Source organism: Salmo salar, chromosome ssa02, assembly GCF_905237065.1.
Source record: "Salmo salar chromosome ssa02, Ssal_v3.1, whole genome shotgun sequence".
NCBI classification, from domain to species: Eukaryota; Metazoa; Chordata; class Actinopteri; order Salmoniformes; family Salmonidae; genus Salmo; species Salmo salar.
Genome location: NC_059443.1, coordinates 29908008 through 29928424, shown reverse-complemented (window position 1 = coordinate 29928424; position 20417 = coordinate 29908008). Strand labels below are relative to the sequence as shown.

Below are 20417 nucleotides of genomic sequence, written 5' to 3'. Positions count from 1 at the left end.
GCACAGGGACTATGGGGGTCTGCTTAAAACATATAGGTATTACAGACTGTCAGGGAGAGGTTGAAAATGTCAGTGAAGACACTTGCCAATTGGTCCGCACATGCTTTGAGTACACGTTGTAGTAATCCATCTGGCCCCACGGCTTTGTGAATATTGACCTGTTTAAAGGTCTTGCTCACACCGGCTACGGAGAGCGTGATCACACAGTGTTCCGGAACAGCTGGTGCACTCATGCATGCTTCAGTGTTGCTTGCCTCGAAGCGAGCATAAAACATTTTGCTTGTCTGGTAGGCTTGCGTCACTGGGTAGCTCACAGCTGGGTTTCCCTTTGTACTCCGTAATAGTTTGCAAGCCCTGCCACTATGTAGTAGGATTCAATCTTAGTCCTGTATTTAAACTTTTCCCTTTTGATGGTTCGTCTGTGGGCCTAGCGGGATTTCTTATAAGCGTCCGGATTAGTGTCCCACTCATTGAAAGCGGCAGCTCTAGCCTTTAGCTCAGTTGCCTGTAATGTTCCCTGTAATCCATGGCTTCTGGTTGGGATATGTACGTACGGTCACTGTGGGGATGACATCTTCGGTGCACTTATTGATGAAACTGGTGACTGAGCTGGTATACTCCTCAATGCCATTGGAGGAGTCCCGGAACATATTCCAGTCTGTGCTAGCAAAACAGTCCTGTAGTGTAGCATCTGCGTCATCTGACCACTTCCGTATTGAGCAAGTCACTGGTACTTCCTGCTTTAGTTTTTGCTTGTAAGCAGGAATCAGGAGAATAGGATTATAGGCAGATTCGCCAAATGGAGGGTGAGGGAGACTTTTGCATGCGTCTCTATGTGTGAAGTAAAGGTGGTCTAGAGTTTTTTTTTTCTGGTTACACATGTGATTAGTGAGGAGAAATGGCACCTTTAAGTCAGCGCAAGCCATTTCCCTTTCCCCATGCAGTAGGCAGCTATCTACCTGTTTTGTTTGTAGTCTCAGTACTTTGATAAGCAAGCTGTTGATGTTCAGGGCTCATTGTTCAGACAGAATGCCACCCGCTCAGGCCTTTTGACAACAGAACTGCTGTTCTAGCATTTAGTGAGGGTTAGATGAGACTGGGAGTCTGCATTCTCCCTCCATTCATGATGCAGACCTGTCCTACCCCAGAGAGCTACAGCCCTGGCAATTAACCTCTTACATCTAGATGTTCCGCTAGCGGAACACCTGCTCCAATATCCAATGATAGGCGTGGCGCGAATTACAAATTCCTCAATAATACAAAAACTTCAATTTTTCAAACATATGACTATTTCACAGCATTTTAAAGACAAGACTCTCCTTTATCTAACCACACTGTCCGATTTCAAAAAGGCTTTACAGCGAAAGCAAAACATTAGATTATGTCAGCAGAGTACCAAGCCAGAAATAATCAGACACCCATTTTTCAAGCTAGCATATAATGTCACAAAAAACAAAACCACAGCTAAATGCAGCACTAACCTTTGATGATCTTCATCAGATGACAACCCTAGGACATTATGTTATACAATGCATGCATGTTTTGTTCAATCAAGTTCATATTTATATCAAAAACCAGCTTTTTACATTAGCATGTGACGTTCAGAACTAGCATACCCCCCGCAAACATCCGGTGAATTTACTAAATTACTCACGATAAACGTTCACAAAAAACATAACAATTATTTTAAGAATTATAGATACAGAACTCCTCTATGCACTCGATATGTTTTGCAATATTCTCAGTAGATAGCCCAGCCATCACGGCTAGCCATTTAGACACCGACCAAGTTTAGCCCTGATCAAACTCCGATTTACTATTACAAAAGTTTCATTACCTTTGTTGTCTTCGTCAGAATGCACTCCCAGGACTGCTACTTCAATAACAAATGTTGGTTTGGTCCAAAATAATCCATCGTTATATCCGAATAGCGGCGTTTTGTTCGTGCGTTCCAGACACTATCCGAAATGGTAAAGAAGGGTCGTGCGCATGGCGCAATTCGTGACAAAAAAATTCTAAATATTCCATTACCGTACTTCGAAGCATGTCAACCGCTGTTTAAAATCAATTTTTATGCCATTTTTCTCGTAGAAAAGCGATAATATTCCGACCGGGAATCTCCTTTTCGGCAAACAGAGGAAAAATCACAAAGACGGGGGCGGCCAGGTCACGGGCCTAAGCCCACAGTCCCTTGATCGGCCACTTGAGAAAGGCGATAATGTGTTTCAGCCTGGGGCTGGGATGACGACATTCAGGTTTTTCCCGGGCTCTGAGCGCCTATGGACGACGTAGGAAGTGTCACGTTAGAGCAGAGATCCTTAGTAAAAGATAGAGATGGCAAAGAAGTTCCAGAAATGGTCAGACAGGCCACTTCCTGTAAAGGAATCTCTCAGGTTTTGACCTGCCATTTGAGTTATGTTATACTCACAGACACCATTCAAACAGTTTTAGAAACTTTAGGGTGTTTTCTATCCATATATAATAAGTATATGTATATTCTAGTTACTGGGTAGGATTAGTAACCAGATTAAATCGGGTACGTTTTTTATCCAGCCGTGAAAATACTGCCCCCTAGCCATAAGAGGTTAAGGACACCTGTACCATGTCAGATATAGAGTTTATTCATTTTTAATTTTGCATCCCAATATTACACTTTATATACATCACAGAAGACTGACATATAACAAAACCATTTGACATACACTACCGGTCAAAGGTTTTAGAACACCTACTTATTCTAGGGTTTTTCTTTATTTTTACTATTTTCTACATTGTAGAATAATAGTGAAGACATAAAAATTATGAAATAACACATATGGAATCATGTATTAACCCAAAAAGCTTTAAACAAATCAAAATATATTTTATATTTGCATTGATGACAGCTTTGCACACTCCTTTTTCTCCCCAATTTCGTGATATCCAATTGGTAGTTACAGTCTTGTCCCATTGCTTCAACTCCCGTATGGACCTGGGAGAGGCGAAGATCGAGAGCCATGCGTCCCCCCCAAAACACAACCCTGCCAAGCCGCACTGCTTCTTGACACATGTTCGCTTAACCCGTAAGCCAGCCACACCAATGTGTTGGAGCAAACACTGTACAACTGGCGACCGAAGTCAGCATGCATGCGCCTGGCTCGCCACAAGGAGTCGGTAGAGCGCGATGGGACAAAGCCATCCCTGCCGGTCAAACCCTAAACTAACCCGGACAACGCTGGGATAATTGTGCACCACCTCATTGGTCTCCCGGTCGCAGCCAGCTGCAACACAGCCTGGGATTGAACCTGGGTCTGTAGTGACGCCTCTAGCAGTGCCTGAGACCGCTGCGCCACTCTGGAGTCGGAGATCCAATTATTTATTTGATTAATTATGAAAAATATGAACATTCCACCCATTAGGCCACTAGGTCATTTGACTGCAGGAAAGGGCTACGGTAGGATAGGATAGGCCTTCGTCACAATAAATGGCCACAGAGTGTTATGGCTCTATCATGACCATTAATTCATCTTTGAAGAGAAAAAATTGCATTCATTTGGAGATATGCCATAGGCTGCACTATTATAGTGTGTTTGAGTTTATAATGAGTGTCTAATTGTTCAATAATAGCCAAGACAGAGGTAATTAATAGGCTGCCTATTGAGCGTGGGAGAACAGGGATACATACAGTACATATAATGACATGTGTAATTGTCTGAAAAATAAATTTCTATTGTGTATTTCTATCCATTTCTTTATCACACAACAAAATAAAGTCATGAGCAATCTGAAGGTCATTCAGACAGCGATCGTTGAGTAAGGCTTGCCTGGAGTCTTAATGTCTAAGTGCTGAATCCTGCCTGATTTCCATCCCCACAAAGACACAGAACATTCAGTGTTTTCAGTAAATTAGGTTTCTTTATGATGGTGTTTTTTTTCTGTCAGTCACAATGCTGTTGCATAACACAGTGTAATAGGACTCATAACTGTCATATCGGCCATTTTGCTGTTATGGATGTCAAACCCAGCCAAGCCAGTACTGCAGCATACCTACATGACAAGCCTCATACCCAGTTGCATAACCTACAAGTCAGTATTTTTGTTGTTTTCATGAGCGAGTGGAGTGGAGCCAAGCGGCCCCCTTTCCTCTAGCTCTAATCCCTCTTACTGGGTGTAGTGATAAGCATGTTTGACTTGGCCCACATTTCCTGTGTTGTTTCTGCCTTGCCAAACCATGTGACTCCCAGTCCCTGTAGAGATGGATAATCTGAGTGATGCCTGTTAGGCACCGCTCTCCTCCTGGACCAAGCAACAGCACAGCAGGGAAGGAAAACAAAATGCCCGCTTTTCATTTGCTTTTCTCCTTCCCTCTTTAAATGTTTTGCTGCTCATAGAATCTGTTGGTGGGAGCTGGTGGCTTTGTTGACATGCTTTGCCATCTCCCTCCCCATGTGATAGGATTGAACCAAACCGTCTCTGGCCCCAGCCCATTGGCCCGCTGAAAGCTGTGACAAACCGTGCCTATGCAAGCTGTAGCCAGTCAGATCAGACAGTATGTGTAGATTGAGGAGGGTGGTGGATAGTTGCTGTACACCAGTTGAAGGCTATTGAGATGCAGCTCAGTTGTCAGGGACAGTCTTTGGAGCTTACAGTAATTACCTCTGAAGAAAGAAAAAAAACGATTGTAATTATATTGTTTAATAAGATCCATCGTTGTTATTTTCTAAGCAGTGGTAGGTATCAATACAAACCAATTTGATAATAGTATTCCTGTTATTGTATGAGAGGTTTTGGCTTGGACAAGGCTTACTTTACATACCTTACTCCTGTTATTGTGGTAAACATATCTTACCATTGATGATGATTAGATGTGTTGAACACTAAACAAGGCATCACCAGCCAGGCATTGTTGTGATCCCTGTGGACAGTGTGTCGTAGGGTTTAGACCAAGACGCAGCGGGAAACTGTATACTCATCTTCTTTTATTAAAGGATAAAGAAGGAAAACCAAAATAAACACGTATACCAACAACGCACAGGCCGGTAAGACACAAAGCTATACACAGCAACAATCTCCCACAAAATCCCATGACAAAAACACTCCTAAATATAGGACCTTCAATCAGAGGCAACGATAGACAGCTGCCTCCAATTGAAGGCCCCAATCCCCATTACCAAAACATAGAAATACAAACACCTAGAAAGAACATAGAAAAACTAACATAGAACAATAACCAAAACCCTGGACTAATAAATCAAATACCCCTCTACCTAAATACATAGACAAACACACCCTGAACCACATAAAACAAATACCCCCTGCCACGTCCTGACCAAACTATAATAACAAATAACCCCTATTACTGGTCAGGACGTGACACAGTGTTATTGTTTTGCTGGTCGGTGCCACAGACTACACTGTCCTGATTAGCGGCTGATATTTCTGCGGATGGCACAAAACAGCTGCAATCTGTTTACATGCACACACACACACACATACACAACCCAGCCAGTGAATCAGATCTGGAAGGAGAACCCTCACTGATGAGGCAGTAATTATTGTTTTCTTCCAAGGGATTCTGGGATAGACATCACACACACCTACAGGTTTTCTCTTCCTGTCTGCCCTCCTCCAGAACATTGATCACCACCAGAGTGTAACTCTACCTCTCTCTCCTCTTTCATTATAGCATGTTCACATGCTGAAAACTTTACCTAAAAAACAATCATCACAAAACAAACCCTTTATTTAAGTTACACCTAGAAAGAAATGTGTTGGTTTTAGATGAATAACTACAAGGGTCCTCAGAGCAACATACTGCCCTCGAAGCTACGTCAGTATGATTGCATATGGAAATGTTTACGTTTTTTCAATGTTTTCTTTAAGATAGGGCCTACTACTAGGGTTGTTGTTTATGGGACTCATAACTGCTGCTGCCAGTTAAACTTCTCTGCCTCTGTATGTGAATGTCTTTCTGTTGGTGTCTCTCCTTGGATGTACTGTACACAAAAGTGATTGACAGTGTTTCCATTGAGATGGTGTATATTGTTACCTTGTAGAGGCTATGTCATGTTTGCTGTTGTCTGTCCTGGGAGAGGAGCTAGTGGAATGAAATGAAATGGCTGGAGCCGGAACAATTCCCTCTGAGGGAAGAAAGGAGTGCTGAGAAGAACCTTGTATTGCTGCTTCAGGCTACTCTGACAGGCCTTGTCTACAGGAAAGACTGACAGACTTTAGTTTACATACCATAGATAGTACTTTAGGAGTACTTTTTCATCTATTTACACCATCTTCTCTAAATAATGTAACCTCATGTTTTTGATTTTCCATGCTTTATAAAGTTGATGATATAGCAATGTACAGTCGTGGCCAAAAGTTTTGAGAATGACACAAATATTAATTTTCACAAAGTTTGCTGCTTCAATGTCTTTAGATATTTTTGTCAGATGTTACTATGGAATACTGAAGTATAATTACAAGCATTTCATAAGTGTCAAAGGCTTTTATTGACAATTACATGAAGTTGATGCAAAGAGTCAATATTTGCAGTGTTGCCCCTTCTTTTTCAAGACCTCTGCAATCCGCCCTGGCATGCTGTCAATTAACTTCTGGGCCACATCCTGACTGATGGCAGCCCATTTTTGCATAATCAATGCTTGGAGTTTGTCAGAAATTGTGAGGTTTTGTTTGTCCACCTGCCTCTTGAGTATTGACCACAATTTCTCAATGGGATTAAGGTCTGGGGAGTTTCCTGGCCATGGACCCAAAATATCAATGTTTTGTTCCCCGAGCCACTTAGTTATCACTTTTGCCTTATGGCAAGGTGCTCCATCATGCTGGAAAAGGCATTGTTCGTCACCAAACTGTTCCTGGATGGTTGGGAGAAGTTGCTCTCGGAGGATGTGTTGGTACCATTCTTTATTCATGGCTGTGTTCTTAGGCAAAATTGTGAGTGAGCCCACTCCCTTGGCTGAGAAGCAACCCCACACATGAATGGTCTCAGGATGCTTTACTGTTGGCATGACACAGGACTGATGGTAGCGCTCACCTTGTCTTCTCCGGACAAGCTTTTTTCCGGATGCCCCAAACAATCGCAAAGGGGATTCATCAGAGAAAATGACTTTACCCCAGTCCTTACCTTTTGCAGAATATCAGTCTGTCCCTGATGTCCCTGATGTTTTTCCTGGAGAGAAGTGGCTTCTTTGCTGCCCTTCTTGATACCAGGCCATCCTCCAAAAGTCTTCGCCTCACTGTGCGTGCAGATGCACTCACACCTGCCTGCTGCCATTCCTGAGCAAGCTCTGTACTGGTGGTGCCCCGATCCCGCAGCTGAATCAACTTTAGGAGACGGTCCTGGTGCTTGCTGGACTTTCTTGGGCGCCCTGAAGCCTTCTTCACAACAATTGAACCGCTCTCCTTGAAGTTCTTGATGATCCGATAAATGGCTGATTCCAAGCACCCCCCTCCTTTTGAAGCTTCCAGTCTGTTATTCGAACTCAATCAGTATGACAGAGTGATCTCCAGCCTTGTCCTCGTCAACACTCACACCTGTGTTAACGAGAGAATCACTGACATGATGTCAGCTGGTCCTTTTGTGGCAATGCTGAAATGCAGTGGAAATGTTTTTGGGGGATTCAGTTTATTTGCATGGCAAAGAGGGACTTTGCAATTAATTCATCTGATCACTCTTCATAACATTCTGGAGTATATGCAAATTGCATTCATACAAACTGAGGCAGCAGACTTTGTGAATATTAATATTTGTGTCATTCTCAAAACTTTTGGCCACGACTGTAGTAGGCATGGAAATCAGTAACTGGCAGGTATACAACATCTTCATAATCATTGTGGTGTTTTTGTTAACTCGCAGGTGCTGCATACTTCTATAGTGTTTCTTCTGCGTGTTTGATACCTGGATTAGCTTAGTGAACTCTGTACTGAACTTAAACTAAATAAACTAGCCTGTTGTCTAAATCCTATGGTGAAACATTTAATTGGCTTTCACACTTTGGCATAGGTTCCTTTGATTTAGGTCAGTGTCTCATAGGATAAGGTTTAATCATGTATAGGTCATCTTATGTAAGCAAGTGACCCACTTCACTTTACAGCATCAACAGTGTTTGTATTGTGAAATTGCTGTCTACCATTGTTTGTAGAAAGTTACCACGGCTGGGTCAAATACATAATGTCAAACACTTTCAAATATTTGAGCTGTTTTTGCCCAGGCCTACAAGGGAACCAACGGATTAGTCCCAAAAGTAAAAACTCCAGTTAACACATATCATTACACTTATTATCTGTTTGATGTTTGATCAATGACAGCATATCTCGTTCAGAATAATGTCCAATTCATATTCCTGTTATAATATTGTTGTGTTTTACAACTTTAAATTATTAAATATTGTTGAAATGGTTTGTTAAATTGAATTATTACGTTTTTAAGTTATTGATCTCTCATCCAATTAATCATAGCCAGAGTATGGAATATGCCACACCGTGAATATGATGCATTCACTCTACATCATTATCAATAGCTGCTGTGCTGACTGCTGACATAACATAATGTGATGAACTGTTTTGTTATTGGCAGCAATGTCCATGTACTGTATCTTTTGACACATTTGCCCTTGAATTTACATGGTCATATTTCCCATTTCCTGTTGCATGACCATGTTGTTACTGAATATGTGGTGTTATTTGTTATGACTGACTCCATATTTCCTGTTGTTTGTTTTGAACAGACTGAAGAAGAAATCCCAGTCAGTGGATATTGCCACTCAAGGATTCTCCCCTACCCTGGTGCCAGCCTCACCGATTAACAAGACTGAACCACCTGTTACCAAGACAACCACGTTGGGGGTGCAGCAAAACAATGCAACCAATTCCCAGAGAATCTGCAGTCCACGGTGCAGTGAGCTGAAACGCGGCTACACCATCGGTAAATGAAAAGTGCTAGAATTCTGATCTGCCCATCTATGTGGTCCATGTTCCTCCATTTGACTTTCCTCTGGGACACGAGTCTGTGGCAGGAAGAGGAAAGGATGTTGGAGGGTGTGTGTGTGTGTGTGTGTGTGTGTGTGTGTGTGTGTGTGTGTGTGTGTGTGTGTGTGTGTGTGTGTGTGTGTGTGTGTGTGTGTGTGTGTGTGTGTGTGTGTGTGTGTGTGTGTGTGTGTGTGTGTGTGTGTGTGTGTGTGTGTGTGTGTGTGTGTGTGTGTGTGTGTGTGTGTGTGTGTGCGCGTGTGCGTGTGTGTGCACGTGTGTAGGTGTGTAGGTGTGCACGTGTGTAGGTGTGCACGTGTGTAGGTGCATTGTAAGGCGACTGACTGATTGAACCTCAAGATTGCCTCGAGTCACAATAACTCCTTTTTTTGGAGTGCTGGTTGGTGCTTGCGGCAGCTACAGGCTACTTTATATTTATGTAGGAATATATTTAGCTATTGTCAGAGGTGTAGTAATAACACTTGAGGAAGCACACTTTCTGAGTTGGTAAAATGAGTTTGGGGAGTTCATAATGTAATTCTGTGCACACACTATCTCTGAATCATTCTGCCTCTGAAATGCGATTGCTCATTGACTTCGCTACATTTGTTAGCTAGCTTCAAGGTTGGACAGAGTACTGCAAAAGGTGTTCTGCATGTGTCTGACTTTTTTAATTAATCATTTGGTTAACCTTGTACACACACACCTTGTACATCTTAACCCGCGGTTAATAGAGAGAGGATTGGCTGTTGAATCAAACTGACACCAATGGCAAAGTAGGAGTGCAATGTAAGTCGGTCGGTCAGTCAGGACTGATGAATGGTGAAATGAATCAGCTCAGTCTGATGGAAGAAGAGGTCCATTCATGACCAGACAGTCTCAGCAGGCCTATGGGGGTGATGTAACAACACTCTCCAGTCTTCAATAATCATTTACCCAATTCTGTAGCTGTGAAATAACCATATACTGTGTTTGTGTTCTCTGTAATTGGCTAAGTTATTCTGAAAGAATTGTGTACAGGTTAATGCTCCCCAGAACACCATATGTCTATAGCAATTTTCTTTCATTTAGCCTTTACCTATTTCATTTGTAATATATAATAAGTTGAGTCAACAAGGCTGTTTCCCAGTGGTCTCTTGAGCACCTGACTCTACAACCTCATGCCTTAGCAGCAGTGTTGAGGGTTACGCGTTTCAAAAGTAACACGTAACGTAATCGGGTTACTTTAATGAGTAACAGAGTAAAGTAACATGTTACTTTTTCAAATTGGGTAATATTATTACAGTTACTTTGTCAAACAATGCCTGCGTTACTTTCAGAATCATATCTCTACCGGGACAGGTGTTTCCTTGATCCGATCTTGACTTGTTTCCTCATTAAGTTCTCGAGTGAGTGGAGAAAGGCTGTTTGGAGAAATGTCATGACAGCTGCTGTCCATAGAAATGTATAGAGGGCACACCTCTGATCTTTGCCATTGATCGCTTCTTTGATAGCAAAGCCCATAGAGGGCTTTCCTGTCTAGTGGCAAGTGTGCCCTCTATACATCTCTATTGGTTTGTGTTCGTGCGCTCTATAACCAGAACTGGCGGCTAGAGAGAAAGATTTTGAATGAAAATATAAGAAATCTTTACAGATGTTTGGTTTACAGTATGCTATAGATGGATAATTAAGCAGCCCATATATAGCGCAGCACTTGTAGATTAGCACAGGAAAGCAACTCCACAGATTAAACTGGTGATCAAACCTGAGTTTGTAGCCTATCCTTGGAAGAGCACGTGCAGCTCGCCTTGCCCGCCACAGTCAAACAAACTGTGAGATTGTGAGATTTGTTTCATGAAAGTAACACAATGTAATATAACTAGTATTATAAACTGGGTGGTTTGAGCCCTGAATGTTGATTGGCTGACATCCATGGTATATCAGACTGTATAGTCGTGGCCACAATTTTTGAGAACGACACAAATATTCATTTTCACAAAGTCTACTGCCTCAGTTTGTATGAATGCAATTTGCATATACTCCAGAATGTTATGAAGAGTGATCAGATGAATTGCAATTAATTGCAAAGTCCCTCTTTGCCATGCAAATGAACTGAATCCCCCCAAAAACATTTCCACTGCATTTCAGCCCTGCCACAAAAGGAACAGCTGACATCATGTCAGTGATTCTCTCGTTAACACAGGTGTGAGTGTTGACGAGGACAAGGCTGGAGATCACTCTGTCATGCTGATTGAGTTCAAATAACAGACTGGAAGCTTTAAAAGGAGGGGGGTGCTTGGAATCATTGTTCCTCCTCTGTCATCTATGGTTACCTGCAAACAAACATGTGCCGTTATCATTGCTTTGCACAAAAAGGGCTTCACAGGCAATGATATTGCTGCCAATAAGATTGGACCTAAATCCACCATTTATCGGATCATCAAGAACTTCAAGCAGAGCGGTTCAATTGTTGTGAAGAAGGCTTCAGGGCGCCCAAGAAAGTCCAGCAAGCGCCAGGACCGTCTCCTAAAGTTGATTCAGCTGCGGGATCGGGGCACCACCAGTACAGAGCTTGCTCAGGAATGGCAGCAGGCAGGTGTGAGTGCATCTACACGCACAGTGAGGCAAAGACTTTTGGAGGGTGGCCTGGTATCAAGAAGGGCAGCAAAGAAGTCACTTCATTCCAGGAAAAACATCAGGGACAGACTGATAATCTGCAAAAGATACAGGGATTGGACAGCAGAGGACTGGGGTAAAGTCATTTCCCCTTTCCGATTGTTTGGTGCATCCGGAAAAAAGCTTGTCCGGAGAAGACAAGGTGAGCGCTACCATCAGTCCTGTGTCATGCCAACAGTAAAGCATCCTGAGACCATTCATGTGTGGGGTTGCTTCTCAGCCAAGTGAGTGGGCTCACAAGAACACAGCCATGAATAAAGAATGGTACCAACACATCCTCCGAGAGCAACTTCTCCCAACCATCCTGGAACAGTTTGGTGACGAACAATGCCTTTTGTAGCATGATGGAGCACCTTGCCATAAGGCAAAAGTGATAACTAAGTGGCTCGGGGAACAAAACATCGATATTTTGGGTCCATGGCCAGGAAACTCCCCAGACCTTAATCCCATTGAGAACTTTTGGTCAATCCTCAAGAGGCGGGTGGATAAACAAAACCCCACAAATTCTGACAAACTCCAAGCATTGATTATGCAAGAATGGGCTGCCATCAGTCAGGATGTGGCCCAGAAGTTAATTGACAGCATGCCAGGGCGGATTGCAGAGGTCTTGAAAAAAATGGTCAACACTGCAAATATTGACTCTTTGCATCAACTTCATGTAATTGTCAATAAAAGCCTTTGACACTTATGAAATGCTTGTAATAAACTTCAGTATTCCATAGTAACATCTGACAAAAATATCTGAAGACACTGAAGCAGCAAACTTTGTGGAAATTAATATTTGTGTCATTCTCAAAACTTTTGGCCACGACTGTATACCACAGGTATGACAAAATATAGATTTTTTACTGATCTAATTACATTGGTAAACAGTTTATAATAGCAATAAGGCACCTCAGGGGTTTGTGATATATGGCCAATATACCACGGCTAAGGGCTGTGTCAAGTAACTCCGCGTTGCGTCGTGCATAAGAACAGCCATTGGCCATATACCACACTTCCTCGGGCCTTATTGCTTAAATATAACACTTTACTTTCCACACAAAGTAATATTGTAAAATAACATGTTACTTTTGTTTACTTTTCAATTAACTAATCCCAACACTGCTTAACAGCAGGGTTAGATCATGCTTAATGTAAAACAATGCTAAGAGCTCTGTGTGAATTTATTGTGTCCTGTCCTTGAGCTTATGTGGTTAATTATCAATGTAAATGAATACAGTTGAAATCCCTGCTACAGTGTAAGTGCTCTGCTACTGGAGTAGTGAGGGTATGGATGTTAAAAGAGCGTGAATAGTGTGTGGGTCCTTTATTGGCTTGTTTTATAATATATCATCTCTGGTGACAGACGTAAACATACATCTACATGTCAATAAATATAAAGACAGTTAGCTAATTGTAATACTTAGTTAGCCAGCTGGCGCTAACAAGATTTGGTTGTAGGTTGTGACATTAGGCCTATATAATGGGTAAGTAACTAGACATTGACTAGTGACGGTCCCTCATTCTAAACCCCTATCTCGATGTGCTTTATAATCCACCCTTCAGGCTAAAGCAACATATCCAGCCAGCCCATTTGGATCCTATCACGCTCATTTATTCTAATAGGAGAATAAATAATAATGTAGCCTAGGGGGGACATGACAGCTTGTTGTGCTGTCTGTCTGTGACAGAACCTACCTCCTGACAGAGCTGTCATTACACCATCAAGACGTTTTAAAAACCACACAATCAATGAGCCTCCAACCAGGTTCAACACTTGAATTTCCACTGATGTTCTGAGATGAGGGCGGCGACGGTGACACTGATTACGCCCCAAATGAAACCCTGTTCCTTACATACTAAACAACGTTTATGGGCCCTGGTCAAAAGTAGTGCACTATATATGGAATAGGGTGTAATTTGGAGTGCAGATAGTGTGAAGGATCTGGCTGAGTAGGAGTTGTTACCAACCGCCTGGAAGTACCTGGAAGGGTGCACAGCCTTAAGAGTCTGTCAGTGGGAAGCAGGAGATAATGGCTTCTGAGAGGGTTATTCACCTTGTCCTTTTGTAGCTCTCCTTTCTCTCTATCTCTCTCTTTCTCTTTCTCTCGCTCTCTTTCTCTCTCTCCGTCGGTCTGACTCGTTGTTCCCTAATGTATTAGCTGTGTCTCTGACCCATGGGGTTTGTTGTGGGAATCTGTCTCAAGGACGGTAGAGGCAACAGATTTGTGCATTGCTCCAACCTTGGCCACAGTGTGAGGTGAGATGTATTATCACAGTACAGCACTGCTGTTTGACTTATCTCTGTGGACACACAGACTACAGAGATAGAGAGGACGGTGGTGCATGCTAACACAAATATTCTGGTCTGACCGAGTGAGCAGACTGACTATTATTAGGGCTGACCTAGGTGGCCAGTCATTCTGGGGAGACAGAGTCACAAGGCCCTCTCTAAAGGGTCTGACATTTCTGTGTGTGCGTGAGTGTGTGCGTGCATGTGTGCATCAGGTGTGTGTGTGTGTGTGTGTGTGTGTGTGTGTGTGTGTGTGTGTGTGTGTGTGTGTGTGTGTGTGTGTGTGTGTGTGTGTGTGTGTGTGTGTGTGTGTGTCAGGTTGCGATTTGGCTGCTACTGTTAAATGGAACAATGTCAGGATTTCTGCTATCTTTAAATTCCCATCTATAAATTCTACTTGACTAGCTAGAGATGCTGCTCACCGTTATGGTTGGTGACAGTTATAGGCCTAGTCACTGCTTTAGGCAGAACATGAGTGTTCCTTTCTCCTCGTATTTCTTCTGTCTAAGGGGGTTTGTTGCTTGTGTTTACCCATAGTAACAGTTTCCAGGGGTGGCAATTACAGTATGTACACAACTGCTTGTCATCTCCCACTGACACTGTATGCATTGGGACAGTTACTTTGAATTGGGACAATTCACTTTTTCTAAAGTATCATTTTTTGGGGGGTATCTTTGATTGTAAGTAATTCATTTTGCAGGCTTGTTTTGGCAGCCTTACTCTTATGAAGTCAAGGTGAAGACGCACACTGGTCCAGGTTGTGGACCAGAAAGGTCACAATGATAACACTAATATCCTTCCACTGCTCTGTCGTCGTGTGCTATATAGGGAACACAGTGCCATTTGGGACACAGGCATGATGCCTTGCCCAGTAGGATCATCAGTAGGACCATCAGTAGGACCATCAGTAGGGCCATCAGTAGGACCATCAGTAGGACCATCAGTAGGGCCATCAGTAGGACCATCAGTAGGGCCATCAGTAGGGCCATCAGTAGGACCATCAGTAGGACCATCAGTAGGGCCATCAGTAGGACCATCAGTAGGACCATCAGTAGGACCATCAGTAGGGCCATCAGTAGGGCCATCAGTAGGGCCATCAGTAGGACCATCAGTAGGACCATCAGTAGGACCATCAGTAGGGCCATCAGTAGGACCATCAGTAGGACCATCAGTAGGACCATCAGTAGGGCCATCAGTAGGGCCATCAGTAGGACCATCAGTAGGACCATCAGTAGGACCATCAGTAGGGCCATCAGTAGGACCATCAGTAGGACCATCAGTAGGGCCATCAGTAGGGCCATCAGTAGGGCCATCAGTAGGGCCATCAGTAGGACCATCAGTAGGACCATGAGGGAGGAAAGGTCAAAACTCTGATTCATAGCTCTACATTATGTGATGACCTGAGGTTCTCTCTGACCAGCCATGTGTTGATATTCAATTACTGTGGACTTGCTGCAGCAGGGTGGTTGTGATTCCCTTATGGTTTAGCTGTAGCAGGGTGGTTGTGATTCCCTTATGGTTTAGCTGTAGCAGGGTGGTTGTGATTCCCTTATGGTTTAGCTGTAGCAGAGTGGTTGTGATTCCCTTATGGTTTAGCTGTAGCTCAGTGGTTGTGATTCCCTTATGGTTTAGCTGTAGCAGAGTGGTTGTGATTCCCTTATGGTTTAGCTGTAGCAGGGTGGTTGTGATTCCCTTATGGTTTAGCTGTAGCAGGGTGGTTGTGATTCCCTTATGGTTTAGCTGTAGCAGGGTGGTTGTGATTCCCTTATGGTTTAGCTGTAGCAGGGTGGTTGTGATTCCCTTATGGTTTAGCTGTAGCAGGGTGGTTGTGATTCCCTTATGGTTTAGCTGTAGCAGGGTGGTTGTGATTCCCTTATGGTTTAGCTGTAGCAGAGTGGTTGTGATTCCCTTATGGTTTAGCTGTAGCAGGGTGGTTGTGATTCCCTTATGGTTTAGCTGTAGCAGGGTGGTTGTGATTCCCTTATGGTTTAGCTGTAGCAGGGTGGTTGTGATTCCCTTATGGTATAGCTGTAGCAGGGTGGTTGTGATTCCCTTATGGTTTAGCTGTAGCAGGGTGGTTGTGATTCCCTTATGGTTTAGCTGTAGCAGGGTGGTTGTGATTCCCTTATGGTTTAGCTGTAGCAGGGTGGTTGTGATTCCCTTATGGTTTAGCTGTAGCATGGTGGTTGTGATTCCCTTATGGTTTAGCTGTAGCTCAGTGGTTGTGATCCCCTTATGGTTTAGCTGTAGCAGGGTGGTTGTGATTCCCTTATGGTTTAGCTGTAGCAGGGTGGTTGTGATTCCCTTATGGTTTAGCTGTAGCAGGGGCCAGCAGTGTGTGGGAGTGGCCCCTGGCCTATAGAGCCCCATGCATTTTGGCAGTACAGCAGTATAGCCGGCCCCATGCAGCCCACTCTCCAGCGCTAGCTGGTCATGCCAGCAGAGCCTCTTCTGTGTGTTGAGATAAGAGCCAGCCTGGCTGAGGCTGGTCACGTAGCATCAGAGAGCTTAGGACTCAAATCCAGCCCTGGTGGGGAGTCAGTGGAGCCTCTCACGGAGACCTGTTTCTGTGTAACCCTCTCTGTGTCCTGCCTCCCCTAAGGCCTTTTCTACCTACTGTAACTAACCCCCCCCCCCAGAACCTCCACCACCCCAGCTCTGCACCACACATCCATGTGGCCCAACAATGTGATCCTATGTCGGGCGGAGTCCTGGAGGCTCTCCCCCACCCCAGGACAAGTCCAGGGTTTAAGGCAGACTGCAGGAAGGTAATCCTGTATAAGAACCCTCCATCGTTAAGCCTCTCAGAGCAGGGCAGGACTCTCCACATGACACCCTGGTATGGTCAGCCACAGTGTTTGCCTGATGATAAGAAATACCCACAGGAGTCAGGACACAGAAAGACATTGTAACGTTTTGCTGGCTGCATCACATTGGGTTTTTGCTTTCCAAAAAATCAACAATCCAAAATAGTTTTTGTTTTGTTTCCCTCAGGTAATATTGCCTGAACAGCCCAGAGAGTGCTTGAAGTGTAATGTCCTTTGTTATGGTGCAAAATCAATCAATGTTTTATTATTCTGTCTGTTGTTTGTTATTATGTTCCCCACCATGCTGATTAATTCTCTTCCCTTCCCCAGTGTCTGTCTGTCTGTCTGTCTGTCTGTCTGTCTGTCTGTCTGTCTGTCTGTCTGTCTGTCTGTCTGTCTGTCTATCTGTGCCCCAGTGTCTGTCTGTCTGTCTGTCTGTCTGTCTGTCTGTCTGTCTGTCTGTCTGTCTGTCTGTCTGTCTGTCTGTCTGTCTGTCTGTCTGTCTGTCTGTCTGTCTGTCTGTCTGTCTGTCTGTCCCCAGTGTCTGTCTGTCTGTCCCCAGTGTCTGTCTGTCTGCCCCCCAGTGTCTGTCTGTCTGCCCCCCAGTGTCTGTCTGTCTGCTCTCCGGTGTGTTTGTGTCTGACAGAGTTAATTGTTCCAGACCGTGTCTGAAATGACACCCTATATAGTGCACTACTTTTGACCTGAGCCCAGGATGCAATATACAGGGAATATGGTGACATTTCGGACGCAGCCCCAGCCAGGCAGCAGGAAGTCTCAGATGTTTAACTGTGCCCATTTAAAGTAATGAGGTAAAGTAAAAAATTGCAAGTAAAGTTATGACCGTGCTTGGAAGCATTTTTTTCAAAGGTTAATGGTATGCTTTACTCATCCCCTGGGAGACATGGGCTAGGTTGGATGATAACTTGGTTACAAGGCTGAATGTCACCTCTGTTTTCTGGGTTTGGAGCTTTGAACTTTCTTAGTCATTGCATATTATTGTCTTTGTGGATGTAGTGCTCTCTCAACCTTTCTCCCTCTCTCTTTTCTCTCTTTCTCTCTAGTAGTCTCTCTCGCTCTCCACATCCCTTCACCCACACTGCATTCATTAACCGTCTGAATTATTAAGAGCCATTTCTCACGATAGCAAAGATTTAGTGACCAGGTGGGTCACAGCTATCCATTACACCAGCCATGCTTCCATTGTCCTACAAGGCAAATGAAATCAGACGTAGCTCTTGGTTTTATCAATCTAAACAATAAGGTTTGTTCCATTCAGGACAGTCTTTTCTGTGGCTGTGTACCAAATGGCACCCTATTCCCTACATAGTGTGCTGCTTTTGAATAGAGCCCTATGAGCCCTGGTCAAAAGTAGTGCACCATATAGGGAATAGGGTGCTATTTGGGGCACAGGCTGTGTAAAGGAGATGTTTGACTGAATTATGGTTAGTATCGAGCACATAGACCAACATCAGTCCAGACCAACACAAGAAAAGGGCTTTGAAATGTGGCATACCAGTTGCTGTGTCTCTTTTCAATGTTACCCCAGATTAAAGGGTGGGTGCGGAGGATTTCCTGCTATTTACAGCTTGAGAGAGATACAATAATACTTTTAACTGGAGCTACTACAGTGCCTTGCGAAAGTATTCGGCCCCCTTGAACTTTTCGACCTTTTGCCACATTTCAGGCTTCAAACATAAAGATATAAAACTGTAATTTTTTTGTGAAGAATCAACAACAAGTGGGACACAATTATGAAGTGGAACGAAATGTATTGGATATTTCAAACTTTTTTAACAAATAAAAAACGGAAAAATTGGCAGTGCAAAATTATTCAGCCCCCTTAAGTTAATACTTTGTAGCGCCACCTTTTGCTGCGATTACAGCTGTAAGTCGCTTGGGGTATGTCTCTATCAGTTTTGCACATCGAGAGACTGACATTTTTGCCCATTCCTCCTTGCAAAACAGCTCAAGCTCAGTGAGGTTGGATGGAGAGCGTTTGTGAACAGCAGTTTTCAGTTCTTTCCACAGATTCTCAATTGGATTCAGGTCTGGACTTTGACTTGGCCATTCTAACACCTGGATATGTTTATTTGTGAACCATTCCATTGTAGATTTTGCTTTATGTTTCGGATCATTGTCTTGTTGGAAGACAAATCTCCGTCCCAGTCTCAGGTCTTTTGCAGACTCCATCAGGTTTTCTTCCAGAATGGTCCTGTATTTGGCTCCATCCATCTTCCCATCAATTTTAACCATCTTCCCTGCCCCTGCTGAAGAAAAGCAGGCCCAAACCATGATGCTGCCACCACCATGTTTGACAGCGGGGATGGTGTGTTCAGGGTGATGAGCTGTGTTGCTTTTACGCCAAACATAACGTTTTGCATTGTTGCCAAAAAGTTCGATTTTGGTTTCATCTGACCAGAGCACCTTCTTCCACATGTTTGGTGTGTCTCCCAGGTGGCTAGTGGCAAACTTTAAACGACACTTTTTATGGATATCTTTAAGAAATGGCTTTCTTCTTGCCACTCTTCCATAAAGGCCAGATTTGTGCAGTATACCACTGATTGTTGTCCTATGGACAGAGTCTCCCACCTCAGCTGTAGATCTCTGCAGTTCATCCAGAGTGATCATGGGCCTCTTGGCTGCATCTCTGATCAGTCTTCTCCTTGTATGAGCTGAAAGTTTAGAGGGACGGCCGGGTCTTCGTAGATTTGCAGTGGTCTGATACTCCTTCCATTTCAATATTATTGCTTGCACAGTGCTCCTTGGGATGTTTAAAGCTTGGGAAATCTTTTGGTATCCAAATCCGGCTTTAAACTTCTCCACAACAGTATCTCGGACCTGCCTGGTGTGTTCCTTGTTCTTCATGATGCTCTCTGCGCTATACACGGACCTCTGAGACTATCACAGAGCAGGTGCATTTATACGGAGACTTGATTACACACAGGTGGATTCTATTTATCATCATCAGTCATTTAGGTCAACATTGGATCATTCAGAGATCCTCACTGAACTTCTGTAGAGAGTTTGTTGCACTGAAAGTAAAGGGGCTGAATAATTTTGCACGCCCAATTTTTCAGTTTTTTATTTGTTAAAAAAGTTTGAAATACCCAATAAATTTCGTTCCACTTCATGATTGTGTCCCACTTGTTGTTGATTCTTCACCAAAAATTACAGTTTTATATCTTTATGTTTGAAGCCTGAAATGTGGCAAAAGGTCGAAAAGTTCAAGGGGGGCGAATACTTTCGCAAGGCACTGTATAAAGCATGGTTAGCCAGATAATCAATCTCCATGTTGGGATTTGTGTGTCACACTCACGCACGCATGCACACACACCTCTGGTCTGACACTAACACCCCTCATGTCATCTCAATGTCATTGGCCTATGATATGACACTATGCTAAATATCACCACAACAAATGTCATGCAGATGTTCTTTGGGGCTTGGATAGCTTCCAAATCTATCCCATGTGAATTATTGTATATTCTAGCCACATGATTCCGTTAGGGACTATCGTTAAGACTCAGTATCACTAACAGTACAAAGGACAGCAATAGAGTATTTTATCCTCAATGGTCTTTTATATGAGTCAACAACTCTCAGGTAGATTCAAGCCTTTGTCATAGAGAGGTTAACTCTCTCCGTCCCAAGGCACCCTATTCTCATTATAGTGCACTACTTTTGACCTGGGCACATAGGGCCCAAAGTAATGCACTGTAGGG

General features: G+C 43.5%; 1 protein-coding gene across 4 annotated transcripts in view; it reads left to right on the top strand.

The window, feature by feature from the left end:
- Positions 1-20417, top strand: part of LOC106579063 (oxidation resistance protein 1) — a 184917-nt gene that overhangs the window by 81279 nt on the left and 83221 nt on the right. For all 4 annotated transcript variants that reach the window (XM_014158581.2, XM_014158615.2, XM_014158600.2 and 1 more), the window contains exon 3: positions 8718-8914. In XM_014158581.2, coding sequence (XP_014014056.1) covers positions 8718-8914 — 197 coding nt within the window. The remainder of the gene's footprint in view (positions 1-8717; positions 8915-20417) is intronic.